The 16,606-nt window shown below is 41.1% G+C and overlaps 1 protein-coding gene across 3 annotated transcripts in view; it reads right to left on the reverse strand.

The window, feature by feature from the left end:
* Window positions 1-16,606, reverse strand: part of Aig1 (androgen induced 1) — a 216,818-nt gene that overhangs the window by 38,353 nt on the left and 161,859 nt on the right. For all 3 annotated transcript variants that reach the window (XM_070011003.1, XM_070011005.1, XM_070011004.1), the window contains one exon: window positions 3,098-3,213. In XM_070011003.1, the coding sequence (XP_069867104.1) occupies window positions 3,098-3,213 (116 nt within the window). The remainder of the gene's footprint in view (window positions 1-3,097; window positions 3,214-16,606) is intronic.

Genomic DNA, 16,606 nt, shown 5'->3' on the forward strand with positions numbered 1-16,606 from the left:
AATAAGCATCCTCTCTTTTATGACAGAGGTTCCTACAAATAGGGTGCATATATATGTGTGTGTGCATATATATGCACATATATATACACATATATGTTATATATATATATATATATATATATATATATATATATATATATATATATGATAGGAGTCTATGATGGTCCACAGATGACCAGCATGAGGAGGACTAACATGGATTTGGGAAATGGACCAGTGAGGTGGACCAATGAGACACCTGGAAGTATGGGTGTCTGGCCCTTACTTTCTCGACTCATCATCCAAATGTAGGAAATGAATAGAATTAGACAGGGAGAGAGACTTGTGAGAATGGCTAGCCAGTGAGAAGCCAAGAAAAGCAGACAAACAGCTTGACCAGCAGCCCCAAGTTATAGAGTTGACTCAACCTTACTCAGAGTTGTTAAGGAGATCTGTTTATGTTATAATTCGCACACGATAAGAAGGCTTTCTTCCGTCTTGGCATGAGGTTCTGGAATGTCCAGTTTCAACCCTGGTATGCTATCAAAAGATGTCATATCCCAAACTTCTCAGTGTTGTGTCCCTGGCATGTCGGCCCTGAGACAGCCTGGAAAGGAACGAAAGCTAGTGCTTTTTTTGATAACAATTAAATCCTTGGATTTATATAATGTGACATGATGCAAGGGATATTGTTTAGCTCTTGGCATAGCTCGGAATGCCGAGGGCAGAACACCAAAGGAAAAAGTTGACTCTGAAAGCGTTCTCAGAACAAATCTGAGGGAATTCGCTTGGTGAATGCAAATACATGTCCAAACAAGTTACTGCTTTGCGGAGGGAGAACACGGGGCTGGCAAGCTTCACTTGGCATGAAGAGTGTGAGTCATGCTTCATTTTAATGAGGGATCTTGGGGGTCTATAATGAGCACTGTGCGGGATTTCCCATGTGTCTCCTTGGAACATGGACTGATTGTACATACAGGGGAAGGCAGGCCATCAGAAACAACATAGTTCCTCCACTCTCTGGGGTTCTGCAAGTTAATTTAATAGCATAGAAATGAATTCTCAGAAATATGCCACAGATCCCAGAGGGAATAACATGGCTGTTGTGTAGAGTAATGTCTGTATTTGGGGTTGGGGTTACTGGATGAGAGAATTTATGTATGTATGTATGTATGTACATATGTATGTATGTATGTATGTATGTATGTACATATGTATGTACGTATGAATACAGGGCCTAGGTACTGTCGCTTAGCTTTTTCTTGCAAGGCTGGGACACCCTACCACTTGAACCACAGATCCACATATGACATTTTGCTGGTTAACTGGAGATAAAAGTCTCACAGATTTTCTTGCTTGGTGCTGGTTTTGAACCACAATCCTCAGATCTCAGCCTTTTGGGCAGACAGGATTATAGGCATGAGCCATCTGTTATTTTGTTGTTGTTGTTGGCTGTGGGGCTTGAACTCTGGGCCTGGGCACTGTCTCTGTGCTCTTCAGCTCAAAGTGAGTACTCTACCACTTGAGCCTCAATGCCACTTCCAGTTTTCTGGTGGTTAATTGGAGATAAGAGTTTCATGGGCTTTCCTTCCCTGGGCTGGCTTTAAACTGTGATCCTCAGATCTCAACCTCCTGAGTAGCTAGGATTACAGACATGAGCCACTGGTACCCAGCTCCATCCGTTATTTTTAAACTTTGTAAGCATCCCTGGAAAGATCATGTCATTTCACTTTTTGATTATTCCAAAAGGTGACAGTCATTGACCTATAAGTTTGTAGGTATAAAGCATCAAAGCTCATTTTAAAGCACAGCATTGGTCACATTTTTACCTGTGAATACTAATCATCTGGCTTTCTTTATCACAGAAAGTCAGTACTTAAGATTTCAAGGAGGAAGAAAGTCCTAAACCCTAGAGAATGGTTCGAGAAACAAACTCTGCCCTAGTCCTTGCAAGTGGTCTTTCCATGGGTTGGTGAACTGGCAGATAGATAGGCTTTACTGCGTGTTCTTTCTGCAGGGCCTTCTTCAGCACGTTCCTAAGATCCAGCCACATGGTATAACTTCCTCAGCAGATACTCTTTCTGCTTAGCTCCAGGACATCATGTGATTGCTCAGGCAAATAGTCTGTAAAGTCCTGTACTGGATACCTTATCTTGTATTTATAGGCTGGCTGGAGCAAAAATGCTCCATGGAGACAGGACTTCCCAAAGCTCTGGGCTTTTGGCAGGATTAAATGCAGTTGTGGGTGTTTGGGAAGGACATCATCCAGTCCTTCAGGCTAAGAGGAGGGGCGGGGTGGTGACCCATAACTCAGGACAAGAGTCCCAAGAGGAGGGCATGCTGGTGGGAGGGACCTTCTCCATGTGGGTTAATACAAGAGGATTTGGAATTCTAAAAAGAAATAAGGAATCTTCACGTTAAGATAAGGAATTTTTGAAATGTTAAAGCATGATAAAACTGAAATTAAGATGAAGTAAGGTTGGCAGGAAAAAAAAAGTCTTAATCAGATAAATCTTGCATCTCACTCTTAAGATGACCTTTGTCATACCCAACAGGCCATGTGGAAATTTCTTCTGGTTTATTTACCCCCAATATTCCACACATAAATACATTCTATATGGAATAGCTAATTCTGGCATTGGTTTGAAACAGATCCATACAAATGTACATTTTTACTTGTTTCCTATTAAGTGTAAGGTGTTCGTTCCAAGAAGCCATTTTCTCTCTTTGCATTTGTGTTTGTTGCAACTCTCCCATCCCCCAATAAAAGCAGCAGCAGCAACAACAACAAATGCTATGCAAAAAACAAAAAAAAAGTCCTTAAGCTATAAAATGAGTATCCAAGAAAAACATTTAGTTTGAAAAAGAGTTGAAAAATGTAGCCTTGGAAGAACCACTGCTTACATGGGATTGTTCAACAAATTCCTGCTGTGTGAGGTTTGGCATATACTTTCTAAAAATATAAGCATCTGGGGAAACGAGACAAAGCCCAGGTCTTGGACCAAATGAGGCACGCAGTGTGAATCTGTTAGTGATTATATCAATATTGCAACATGTGCCTGAATTTAGCAGTGCAGGATTTAATACAATAGGAAAGCCCAGCAGGCACGGTCCTTACCATAATATATAGCCCACAGAGAAGGTGCAGATGGCAGTCAATCCGCTGCTCCTGCTGGGATACTGATGGTGTGAGGTCCTCATCTCGATTAATATAAAAGGCAAAACGGTTGTGTGCTGAAAAAGAACAGACAGTAGGTGACACAGATTCTCATCATCACCTTTCTTCCTGATTTTCTTTCCGATGGGAGAGGCAATAGTGTGCATTTGCAGGAAGAGCCATAGCAGTTATATGGCTCACCAAGGAGGGAGAATGGACAGGAAAATGTGTCTTCTTGCAATTGCTGCAAGTATTTTCCTCTGTATTTTATTTCTTTACCACAATAGGCAATTTTAAAAGCCTTAGGAAGATGTATAGCAGAAACAAATAATTAGAACAAAGGGAAAGAATAAAAACAACCACAATAACATTCTGGTGTATGTACTATTCTCTTACTCCTTGTTCATAGCAGGGATACATCGTTAACAATGGACTGGGAAGGAAATTTTGGCTTTGGTTTTTATCATGGCCTGAGAATTTTTGATATGTCATGTTAGAAATTCTTCAAGAGCATCAACTCTGATTATAGCTGCTTAAAACTTTACTATGTGGATACGCTACGATTTTACTCAACCAATTCTTGTTCTTGAGCATTAAGTACTGAAAGTTTCTCAGAATATTAATTAGAAATGTCATGATAAATACTTTTATCGGAATGCTCATTTCCTTAGAGTCAAAAAGTTATGAAAATTTCAATGCTACCACTATACACTATCAAATTGTGTGTGTGTCAGTATCAGGTTAAGAAACAACATTGTGCTGGGCACTGATGGCTTATGCCTGTAATTCTAGCAACTCAGCAGGCTGAGATCTGAGGATCTCAGTTCAAAGCCAGCCCAGGCAGGAAACTCCTTGAGACTCTTATCTTCGATAAACCACTTGAAAACTGGAAGTGGCGCTATGGCTCAAGAGGGAGAGCGCTCACCTTGAGCTGAAGAGCGCAGGGACAGTGCCCAAGCCCAGAGTTCAAGCCCCATGACAGACTTAAAAAAAAAGAAAGAAAGAAAGAAACAACTTTGTTATTCAGAAGACTGAGATCCAGGTGGTTGTGCCTGAAGACCAGTATGGGCAAACAGTTCACAAAAACTCATCCTAACTGATATAAAAGCTGGGTGAGGTGTTACACGTCTGTCATCCTAGCTACTGCAGAGCTCTCCCAGAAACACAATGACAGCCAAAGGGCTGGAGGCAAAGCTTACATGGTAGAGTGCCAGCCTAGCAAATTCAAGGATCTGTTTCAATCCCCAGTACACAAACACACACACACACACACACACACACACAGAGAGAGAGAGAGAGAGAAAGAGAAAGAGAACATTAAATTTACTTCTGTGAAGGTTGTGCATGGATTTAGATATGATGTCTACAAGTGTAATCTAACATTCCTTTTTGTCTTTCCCCAATCCAATGGTTACACCAAACACAGTGGACCAGGATGGAAATGAGATGTGTCATATTCAGAGGGTAAGAAGAAAAGAAAGCCAAATGCTTAAATCCTTAAAATCTAAAGAGTATTTAGACTGACTTAAGGGTCTATAAGCTTCTTAGATAAAACTGGGTCAGGATATATGTATGTATATTATAAACACATCCACATACTTATATACTTCTTTCTTGACACAGATGGAAGAACTGAAAATGGAGTCCACAAGGAGGTCTGAATTATATGGAACATCTTCCAAACAACTATGAAAGAATCCTTGTTCTACTCTTTTTAAAAAATACCTTTTTAATTGTAAATACACTGTACAGAAGGGTTACAGTTACATGAGCAAGGTAATGAGTATATTTTCTATCAAGCATTGCTGCCTCCTCCTTTGTTTTTCCCTTACCATCCCTGCCCTCCCACCTCCACAACCACATGCCCTGCCCCCCCTGTCCCCCACCCCCACCCGGCCACCTAAATTGTAGATTTTCAACATAGTGTCTTGTACATCTCATTGTTACAACCTGTATCCCTATTTAAACATTTTGTTTTTTTTCCCCTTTCTCTCCCCAAGCTAGAGAAGTCCATATATAAGATTCAGGCACCGACATCAAATACAGTGAAAACAGGGGTTATACAATGGGGGAGGACATACAAAGAAACAAAATCTTGGTTCTACTCTTGCTGTAATGTTTTCATATATATCAAGCCGTGGGGCTTGAACTCTGGGCCTGGGCGTTGTCCCTTAGCTCTTCAGCTCAAGGCGAGCGCTCTACCACTTGAGCTACAGCGCCACTTCCGGTTTTCTGGTGGTTTATTGGAGATAGGAGTCTCACGGTCTCTCCTGCCCGGGCTGGCTTTGAACCACGATCCTCAGATCTCAGCCTCCTGAGTAGCTAGGATTACAGGCGTGAGCCACCAGCGCCCGGCTTCAAGCTAAATATCTTCTAAGCAATTGTTTATGAAAATAGAAAGACATGATTTTCTAAGCAATGTTAAGATTATGGACATTCTGTGCCTCAACCTTTTCCTCTTGATAACTGTCCTGATTAACAGATCATTAGTAATTTGAATGTGACATTGCAAGGATGCCAGGTGAGTGATTCTACAGTTGGCTTGCTTTATAGTTCTTTGTTTTTAAATCTCTGTTACTATTACAATTGTTTGGAAACAGCATCATTAGCTCTGTAGGGAGCCATGCAAAGCACATATGTGTGCAAGGGAGAGAAAACACATTTTTAGTATTGGCTTTAGTTGCCTCACATGACACTGACTGGGAATTTAACCAACAATTGGAGATGTGAACAACAGTTTTACAATGTAAAGTTAAAATGCATAGCTACATAAGGCTAGGTCTTATTAAATTATACGTAAAAAAATATCCCTGCAAATCGAACTTTTACACTGAAGATCATATTGTTTTGGATGGCTTATGTGGGTTCTCAATGAGTGTTGTTATTTTTGGTTCATTAATATTAAGAAATTTCTAAGCCAGGTAACCAGTGGCTCATTCCTGGAACCTGAGCTACTCAGGAGGCCAAGATCTGAGGATTATGGTCTAGGTGGCAAAGTCCATGAGATTCTGACCTCCATTTAACCAGCAAGAAGCTGGAAGTGGGGCTGTGGCTCAAACATTAAGAGTTCCAGTCTTGAATATTAAAGCTAAGAGACAGCACCCAGGTCTTGAGTGTAAGCCCCAGCACTAGTATGGAAGGAAGGAAGGAAAGAAGGAAGACTAAATGAAAGAGAGAGAGAGAGAAAGAGACAGAAAGAAGGAAAGCAAGGAAGGAAGGACATTCCTAAAGTCTACTTCTTCTTTGATCCAAAATGAGTAGAAAATAAGGCATTTTCAATAAATTTATATTAGTTCAAATAATCAACTTCAATATGGTTAGTTACTAGTTTTTTTTCTGCTTAAGGCTCTCTACCACTTGAGTCACATTTCTACTTCTTAGTTATTACATTTTTTAATGTAGTCTACTGGCTTATTAACAGACGTTACACTTGAAAAGGTTAGGATATATTTTGGTGATACCAAGTAGAAAATATCTTCAAAAAAAGGGAAGCTCTTTCTAGTTCACTTCAACACTGGCCTCTCAACATAAAAAGGGGCAGCTTGGGCTGGGGAGGTGGCTCAGTGGTAGAGCGCTTGCCTTGCATGCATGAGGCCCTGGGTTCGATTCCTCAGCACCACACAAACAGAAAAAGCTGGAAGTGGTGCTGTGGCTCAACTGGTAGAGAGCTAGCCTTGAGTTGAAGAGCAGAAGGACAGTGCCCAGGTCCAGAGTTCAGGCCCCACGACTAGCAAAAAAGAAAGGGGGAGCAGCTTGCTCCATCAGTAACAGGACCAGCGACATTAACTTTGTGTGGTTAGCTGCATATGTGCATAAATTGGCCAGTGGCAAACTTTCTCATGAACAAAAGAACATAGAGTGCCTCCTCTAAATATTTATAATGCAAATTCTCTTTGCTAATAAAGGATATACATTGACAAGAGTAAATATAGTGCTAACTATTTATCACAAATCTAAATGTTGCCTTACATTAACCAAAGGACTTTTTGGTTTGTTTTATGCTTGGTTTTGTACCAGTACGGGGGTATTGTACTTTTGCTTAGCTTTTTCGCTTTAGGTTTGTGCTCTACCACTTAAGCCACATCTGTCTCCTTCTGGCTTTTTAATAGTTAATTGGAGATAAGACTCTCATAGACTTTTCTACCTGGCTGGCTTTGAACTGAGAGCCTCAGATCTCACCAAAAATAAAATTCTGAGACTCTGTATGTGTTAAATACAGATGTTACTAAGTGTGAGAGAGGCATTAGACACAGTGGTGTGAAATAGAAACTCTTCTAAATAGAATCAGAAGAATCAAGGATAACAAAGAGGGAATTAACTTTTTATTTTATGATTGGACATTAATTTAGGGTGATGTCTCTGTGCCACTTAAATGATCTCATGAAGCACTAGATTATCGCTATGGCTTGATTCTGACTGTCCCAAAGACCTCTGCGAAAGGACTGGTTTCTAGCTTGTTTTTAGTGGTTGTGGTCCTGTGGTGGTGGTGGTGGTGGTGTGTGTGTGGTGTGTGTGTGTGTGTGTGTGTGTGTGTGTGCGTGTGTGTGTGTGTGTGTGTGTGTGTGTGTGTGTGTGTGTAGGTGTCTTCATGCCATTGAGGTTGTTCCCTAAGAGGGAATCATGGGAAAATAGTCTGTCTCTCTTTTCCTTCCTAGCCACTAGGCAAGTGGCTTTATTTGCCACACACTTCTACAACAATACGCTGTTTGGAGCATGAGGTACAATTCATTTCTTGTTTAGAAGCAAAACCAGCTTTGCAAGGTGAGGCATAAGCAACCTGGCTAGGTAATAAGGGGGCTGGAAACTCTATGTCTGTTTTTGCACATAAATAGAATATGGGCGGGCACGGGTGGGATTCTCACTGTAGCAGTGTATCTCATCACCAAGTGAATTTGTTCTTGTCTTCATGTGTATTAGACACCTAGGTCTTCTTACATCCTAGGACAATGTAATCTTAAACAACAGGAGGAGTGTGCATGTGCACTTGTGTGTGTGTGTGTGTGTGTGTGTGTGTGTGTGTGTGTGTGTGTGTGTGTGTGTACACCTGTGTCCTATCAGCAAGATGTGACTGGACATGTCTGGGAGGTCCACAAGAAATAAAAATCATATGAAAGGACTGCCCCAGCATATAAAAAGTTGTACACTCCAGACTGTAACTTGAACATCTTGTTTGTGTTTTTCCATTATCCTCTCCATCACCCATGTAATGGAAGGGATTTAAAAAGAATAAAATTTTATTTGGAAATAAAGCAAGAAGAAATTTCTAGTTTGAAAAATAAAACCCACTGCTTTAGTAAACTACAATATAAAGTGATAGAGAAGGTGATACCGGGAACATGGGAAAAGGGACACTGCCTGATCTGACCCCTGGCAGATGCTTGGGCTCCAAAAACAAGTCCAGTGTTGAATGAACACAGCACCGTGGGTGGGGGCAGGCCCAGAGCTGAGGTGGGCCTCCCCTTGGAGCGACTCTGGGGGCATTTCTCCTCTTCCAGGGAGAGAACATCCCAGGCAATTTGAAAACAAAGTGATAGAGGCTCCGTGACAATTGTGATTTTTTTTTTTGCACAACTATTGGGGCTTGAACTCAGGGTCGGGTCTCATGCTCTTTTCTTAGCTTTTTTTTTTTTTTTTTTTTTTTTTTTTTTTTTTGCTTAAGGCTGGTGCTCTGCCACTTCTGGCTTTTTGCCAGTTTACTGGAGTTAAAAGAGTCTCATAGATTTGTCAGCTAGGGCTGGTGTCAAACCCTGATACTCAGCCTCCTGAACAGCTAAGATTACAGGGGTGAGCCACAAGCATCTGACACAAATGTGAACTTTTATCTCTGATAATCTGACATTCGTAGGACCTAGACAAGGTCAGGGAATCTTCTCACAGTAGTTGACCATGCCTTATCATCAGGTGAACACGTTCCTGCCTTTTTGTCTGAATTTTTTTATCCATCCATCAACAGCTCAAAAAGCCACCTGATCTCTGCTTTCCTAGCAAAGATGTTTCTGTGTTTTAACTAAAAGAGGAGTACACCAGTCTCAACAGCTCCAGTGTGTGTTTCTCCGCAAGTCCCATGGAGCTTCTGCCTGCCAGGCACCTCCCTTTCCCAAGGGCTGCAGCGCTTTGTTTGAGTGTGGTGATGCCTGTGAATATGACGTAGAATCCCTCCAGAAACTGCCAGAGCTCTTTCAATGGTGCCCTTTCGGCATGACATTAGCCATCTGTCCCTGATGACTGCCAAGTCAGCATGAATGGCTCTCACACAGGAGCAACCTCACATGCAAAAGGAAGCAAGGACCTCTAACCTAGGGTCAAAAAGGAGGGTTTTGATGGAACAATTGTGTACTGAGGGTTAGAATGTTCTGCTTCCCAAAGCTCTGGATCACTGAAGTACTAAATTTAGGATCCATTCAGGTCTAACATTAGCTCCAACAACTCTTAGGATAGGATGTTAGTAATTAGACTAAATAAACACAATTCACATTCAACAAAGACACACACATCTTTGCAATTAAGATCAAGCTCCGCACCGTAGAAACAATGACACTAGCAGAGTGTCTTGTTCATGGACTCTTCTTTTTATATTTAAAAAGCATTTTTAATGTGACTCCAAGGGAGTAAATATCTCTCACGGAATCTTCTTACTGACAGCATCGCCAGGTGCCAAGGGGCCATGGCATTGTTGAGAGGCTCGAGGCGCCAGGGTGCTGCTGGGAGACTCAGTGTGGGGGATGAATTTCCTCCCCAGCAGCTAAGGCATTCCTGTTTTGAATGTCCCACTTGGTGCCATAAAATGTAATGGTGATTTTTTAAGAGAACTAAGGTTCACTTCTTCCATGAGCATTTCCCAGGAATAACTGAAGTTCTCACAGAACAGATCCTCTCACTGCTGCCTCCAGAGAAACCAATGATGATTGCATGATGAACTCTGGGCAGACCTCAGATGCTGCAAGGACTGGAGATCTACTAGACTCTATTTGGCAGCAATGGCTCAAGGGAAGATTTCACCCTCAGTTATGACTAGGGGTGGAAAAATGGAAGAAAGGGGAAAGCTAGGAGTTCATTCACAAGGGCAAGAAGAAATAAAGTGTGGACGGGCACAGAAGGCTCCACCATGGAGACACCACCACTGCGTGAGGAGAGAAGTCTAGATGGCAGAGGCCATTGGAAGGCAAATCAGGGAAGACCGGTATGTTCGTGTGCCCTTACTGGCTAAATGATTCCCATGCAGTTTAAGGGAAATACACTTGACATTAATAGGGAAAAGATTATGCGGAAGAGAGGAGGAGGGAGTGGTGTGGGGAGGAGGATGAATCTAGCATGTTGCTTTTCTCTGTCCTTCTTCCATTCTGTTTGTCCTTAATAAAAATAGGGGCTCAGTTCTCTCCATGGCTTTCTTTTGGATCTGCCACTCCCTTTATCTACCTCTCTGCCCTCTCACTTACAGTCTCCTCCTTTCTACTCTTTTTCCCACCTTTACTCAGCCAAGTACCATGGTATAAAATAAAATAAGGGAAAGAAAGAAAGAAAGAACAAAATGGCAACTGGTTGCTTTGGCAAGTATCCACTTGGTGTGTAACATGGGAAGGTGGCTTTATAAAGAAGCCTCTTCTGTTATTAACTGATGCACATGAATATGGAATACATAGTAATGAGAGAGCTACTATTAAGTGAGCTGATAAATGCTGAATTTTTACTATTATATTTCATTCTCCATAGGAATCCTTATGAAGTACTTTCTTCACCTTCATTATATACATGTGGAAATAGTGGAATGGGACATTAACTTGTTGTAGGTAGTATAGAACTCACAAATGGTATAGCATTTGATTTCAGACCTACCAGATTCCAAAACCTGTGTTTTAAATGAGGTGTAGTATTGTTCTCATGTTCTTTCTTTCCCGTGTTCCTTCCTTCCCATTTCCCTCCCTCCCTCCCTCCTTCCCTTCCATCCATCCTTCCTTCCTTCCTTCCTTCCTTCCTTCCTTCCTTCCTTCCTTCCTTCCTTCCTTCCTTCCTTCCTTCCTTCCTCCCTCCTTCCCCTTTCCCCTCATAGATATTTTCTACATTTATGGAACATGTACTATGGTCTAAGTCACAAGCTCTTAGAATATATCGAAGAATACAGAAAAGATCTTTGTCTTTAGTGATTTGCTGTTTGGGGGAATGTATTTCAATTAGACTGATAAAACTCACCTATGAAAAGACCCCATTCATTAGGACCGCACACATCATATCCTATAGTAAAATTACTTGCATAATTCATGCAAATAATAAATTTATTCTCTGAAATCTCTTACTCCATGCCAGGAACTGAACTAAGCACTTTAGACAAAACCTTATTTAGTTTTATAGTAATCTTTTGGGTACTTAAAAGAATCATCATCATCATCATCATCATCATCATCAATTCTATTTGATAGAAGTTAAGAAAATTGCTCAGGTTTTTCCAACCGTAAGGTGATGAATTTGTGCTGACACTCGGCAGTTCAACTCTGAGTCCTCCTTTTTAACCCCAGTGCCTGCTTGCCTAAGGAACCAGGATGGGAGAAGATGGGTGGGAAATCATATATATGGGAAGATTAACTCTCCTTCTCATGCCTGTGCCTGAAAAAAGGGACCTTGAAATTTCTTTCACACCCACACCATTCAGGTTAGTGAATTCCAGGCTGAGGGCTGAATGTCTTTTACAGTTAAACATCAAGCCAATCATTATGTTCCTGTTGAAGTGCAAATCCCAGGGGACTGAGGACCTTATGAACAGAGGGGGAGGGAAAGTAGCCCCATGTCCCTGTTACAGAGAAAACCCCCTTTCTGAGATTTGTGAGTACTGACTTGTCTCTTCAATGGCCTTCTCAACCTAAAAGTGTTTTGAAGGCATTTTGAGGGTAAGTAGAAGAGAGCTGGAAGGAAGAACATACAGAGAGAGAGAGAGAGAGAGAGAGAGAGAGAGAGAGAGAGAGAGAGAGAGAGAGAGAGAGAGAGAGAGACAGACAGACAGACAGACAGACAGACAGACAGACAGACAGACAGACAGACAGACAGACAGACAAACAGACAGAGACAGGAATAGAGAAAGATAGAGAGACAGAGACAGAGACAGAGGGAGACAGAAATAGGAGGCAAGAAAAAAAGATATTGAGTTCAGTGATCCTGCAATCAGTAATATTTAAAGCACTGAAGTATTTTCTTAAAGATTATGAGAAAATAGGTAGAGTATGGTAGCTCAAGCTTGTAATCCTAACTACCAGTCAGGCAGTAATTGGCAGCTTGTGGCTCTAGGCCAGCCTAGGCACATAGAGCATGAGACTCCATCTCAACTGATGGCTGGGTGTAGTGGTACCTGCCTGTTATCCAAAGCTGTGGGGGAACTTCAATGGCTAGGAGCTGTGGCTCATATCTGTCATCTTAGCAAGAAAAAGCAGCACAAATACAAAGGCCATATTCTTGGCTTTCCAGGACATAAGGGACACTCTATCTTGAAAATAACTAATGCAACAAAAAGGGGCTGGTAGAGTGGCTCACGTGGCAGAGTAAATGCCTAATATAAGCAGGTCAGGAGTTCAAACCAGCAAACAACAACAACAAAAGAAAAGAAAGAAGGGTCTTGAAGTAAAGACAAGTTTAGGTTGCAAGTACAAAAAAAAGGTGACGTTTATGAACACTGAAATAAAAACAAAACTTAATAAGAAACTAGGATTTTTATACTCTTTACCTGCTTCTTAGGAAGTGCTTTCCCATCCAGATAGGCCAGCATCCCCATCCTTCAATGTCTGACCACTTGGTTCCCTTCTCTAAGATCATCCTATGAACTTAGAGGGAAGCCCAACTTCCTTAGTATAGTGGTGGTACTGGGGTTTGAACTCAGGGCCTTGTGCTTGCTAGGCAAGAGCTCTACCACTTGGGGCATGCTTCTCATTTTTTTGTTTTTAGGTTGGTTTTCAGAAAGGGGCTTTATGGTTTTTGCCTATGTTGGCTGATCTTCCGACCACTGCCTTCTAATAGCTGTGATTACAGATGTGCACCATCATGCCTGCCCATTTTGTAGTCACTCTTTTAAACTTGCAGACCCACTACACAGCTACATGATAGCATTCTATGATTTTCTACCTAGCGATAGCTCTATCTATATACATGATATAGTAGTTCCCCACAAAATACTAGAATTAGACTAAGGAAAAGTGACTCTGAGACCCTGATACCAAGGAAACATTTCAAGGAGAAGGAATAAAACAAATTGGTCACTATAGCCTCAACTTTTGTCAAAAACCTAATAGTCTGACATTCTCTTAAGCAAATCTTATTTTTCTATTAGTTTTTCTTAGGGAAAAAGCCCTGTAATTTAAGAAGAAAGGAAAAATAAGTTCCCAGAATTCAAATGTAAGTAAATATAAAAGTCGTTCGTCTTGAAGTAAAGGTTAGAGCTGTGTATGACAGAGAAGGAAGGCTACTTTGTTCCCTATCATACTCACCTGGGAATAAGTCACCGCATTAAAGCTATAGATTCACAAAGTATAGGGAAGCATCATTTTTTGAAGTAGAAATAGTAACCCAGTTCCATTGCTTTTGATAACATTGTCACAGTTCCTTATCACAGGGTAGAAGTGAATTCCAATGATTCTAGAGACACCTCAAATACAATGGTTCCAAATGGTTTTAATTTACCATGGTTTATGATAAATAAATATTGTTTTGATTGACTGGCAAATGTCTACGAGCAGCAATAAGAGCAATTATGTTTGACATGGAGACATTATAAAATCTATAACCTAAACCTTTTAAAGCTTGATTTGAAATGTCAAATTTGACTTATGAGTTCGAGTTATAAGCCTGCTTCATGCAAAAAGCATTAGGTTAATCTGGAGCAAAGCACTATTGCCAAGCATGCACTGGCATAATTAATCAGGAATAATTCAGAAATGAATCATCTCCAAGAGATTATTGATTTGCTGTCATGACAAGTTTTTCTTAGGGGCTGTGCTGGGACTCTGGAGCAGAGATGCACTGGCATGTATTTTTCAGTGACTAAGCCTTGATCTGTCCTCCTGGATTCCTGCCTTCTTTGCACTGACATCTGCAAATACTCACACTTGACAGCCTCATGCCTGAGTGTGGTGGCTTCCAAGTTGATTAGGATTAGTTTAGAGGGATTTTGGAGTAGTCTCAGTATAATCGAAAGCAGAGAACCATGAATTTCAAGAGAGTGGCATGCACCCTGCAAATGGCCCTATATTAGTAGGGAATGTGAATGTCCATACACAGTCCTGAAGACATATATCAAGCACACACAGGCTAAGATAGGAACACAGTTGCAAACATACCTATACTCATGCACATATATGCAAGCACACACACACACACACACACACACACACACACACATGCACCATGCATACACATACCCCTGAAGACATGCAAATATGTACAATCACACATAGAGCTTCACATACATGCAAGCACACATGCTTGTACACACACACATAGGCACTCATCTGTGCACACTCACATAAACATGGAAATGCATTCAAATACAGATACGCATATGCTCACAAGCACATCTCCATGCAGACATACAGCAAGCATACATCTATGTACTTATAAGTCTATTATCATAAGCCACACATCCATGCATATACATATACACACACAAAGGCACATCCTTGTGTGTGTGTGTGTGTGTGTGTGTATATATATATATATATATATGTAAACACATACACACATGCACACGCACATGCCAACATACTTAGGGAATGGAGATGATTTCAGTTTTAATCTTCAAGGTCATCTCTATTACCTAGTAAACAAAATTGTAGCTCTCAGAGAAGCTATAATAAACATATGAGCTGTTATAACTTGTGCGTTCGCCCCCCCCCCAATGATTCCATGGTGTTTGATGTATCTGTCAGACAGAGTTCTGAAAGCACAAGGTAGTCAAATGTGCTCCCAAAGACTGCAGGGGAAGGTCAAGGGCAAAAGCGACAGTTTAGCTCACAACTCGAAACTGTTCCTCTCTAATCTTTGGTTTTGCAGAGAAATGACAGACTGGCAACACAAAGCAACGTCAATGGTTACAGAGGTGTGGCTGGGCAGATGGTACGGAATGGGTGGAAAAAGGTCTTGGAAATGGATAACATCTCTGGTACCTTGGGCCCAGTTCACCAAATTCCTACCCACTTTCCAAGTTATAAGTTCCCTAACTATTCCCTGTGTTGCTTATGATTATGTCATCAAGGTATAGATAGGGGCTGTAGTGGCCACATTGGTTTTTCTCTGAGCAGAGATGGGGAGAGGATACAATCAGGAAGTCACTCAACTAATTGTCTACTGTATCTTCAACTTGTGCTGAAAAATACAGCCTGACTATGGCAACTTTATACATGGTCCTGCCTGGTGAGCCATCTCGTGACATGAACCCGCGTTCCCTATTAATCAAGCCCTCGCTGGTTCTTCATGTTCTTTAAGACTCATGACATTTTTGTAGCCCTATCTGGTTCTTCATGTTCTTTAAGACTCATGACATTTTTGTAGCCTTCAACATGTTACTCAGAAGAATAAGGCACAGCTGGTTGTGACCATGGTGGACTCAAGGCCCAAGACACCATCTCAGCCACATAGATACCATCATACGCCTATTTTCCCACAATGCACTTGGACTTTGAGCTGCACAAACTGCACAAGAAGGTTGTACAGCCAATTTCTGTTCATTTCCTTTGGTATGTTTTCTTATTTGCATCCAAAGACCAGACCAATATTGTAAATATTTTATTTCCCCAACTATCTCAAGTTATAATCTCTCTGTTTTGATATCATTAATCAAAGCTATATATTTTTCCCAGCTTCAGATAAATATGAGATCAACAGTATCACAACATTGTACTTTCAGGGTTCAGCTAAATCAAAGGAACCTGACATTTTCATTAGCTTTGGCAGCTGAGTCAGGAGTAGAAATACAGTTTTAAAATGTATATACCGAGCTGCGTGCATGAGATGTACATCTGTAATCTTAACTATTCAGGAATTTGAGATCTGAGAATCACAGTTCAAAGGCAGCCTGTGCATGAAAGTCTATAAGACTTTTATTTCTAGTTAACTCCCCAAAAAGCTGGACGTCGAGCTGTGTCTAAACTGGCAGAGCACTAGACTTGAGATAAAAAGAAAAACTCAGGGGCAGCCCTCAGTCCTGAGTCCAAACTAAGGACAGGACTGACATATATACAAAACAATTATCGATGGATGTATTACAGCCATACGTACTTAGCTATCTTTCTGAAGCTTAAGCACAGTTATGGACCCTTCCCCATATCTATGTTTGTTGAATTCCTAAAAGTCAGATCACCAGTCTGTGACCATTTATGTAAACTGAAAAATCCCCAATGTCTGAGTGTTAAACAGGTGTCTTCACCAGAGAAGTCTTCCTCATTAGCGCAGATTGCCCAGTGCTTCTATTCTCTTTAGTCCACCCCTATCTCCAGCCAA

Source organism: Dipodomys merriami, unplaced genomic scaffold, assembly GCF_024711535.1.
Source record: "Dipodomys merriami isolate MVZ:Mamm:240054 unplaced genomic scaffold, mDipMer1.0.p SCAF_8, whole genome shotgun sequence".
NCBI classification, from domain to species: Eukaryota; Metazoa; Chordata; class Mammalia; order Rodentia; family Heteromyidae; genus Dipodomys; species Dipodomys merriami.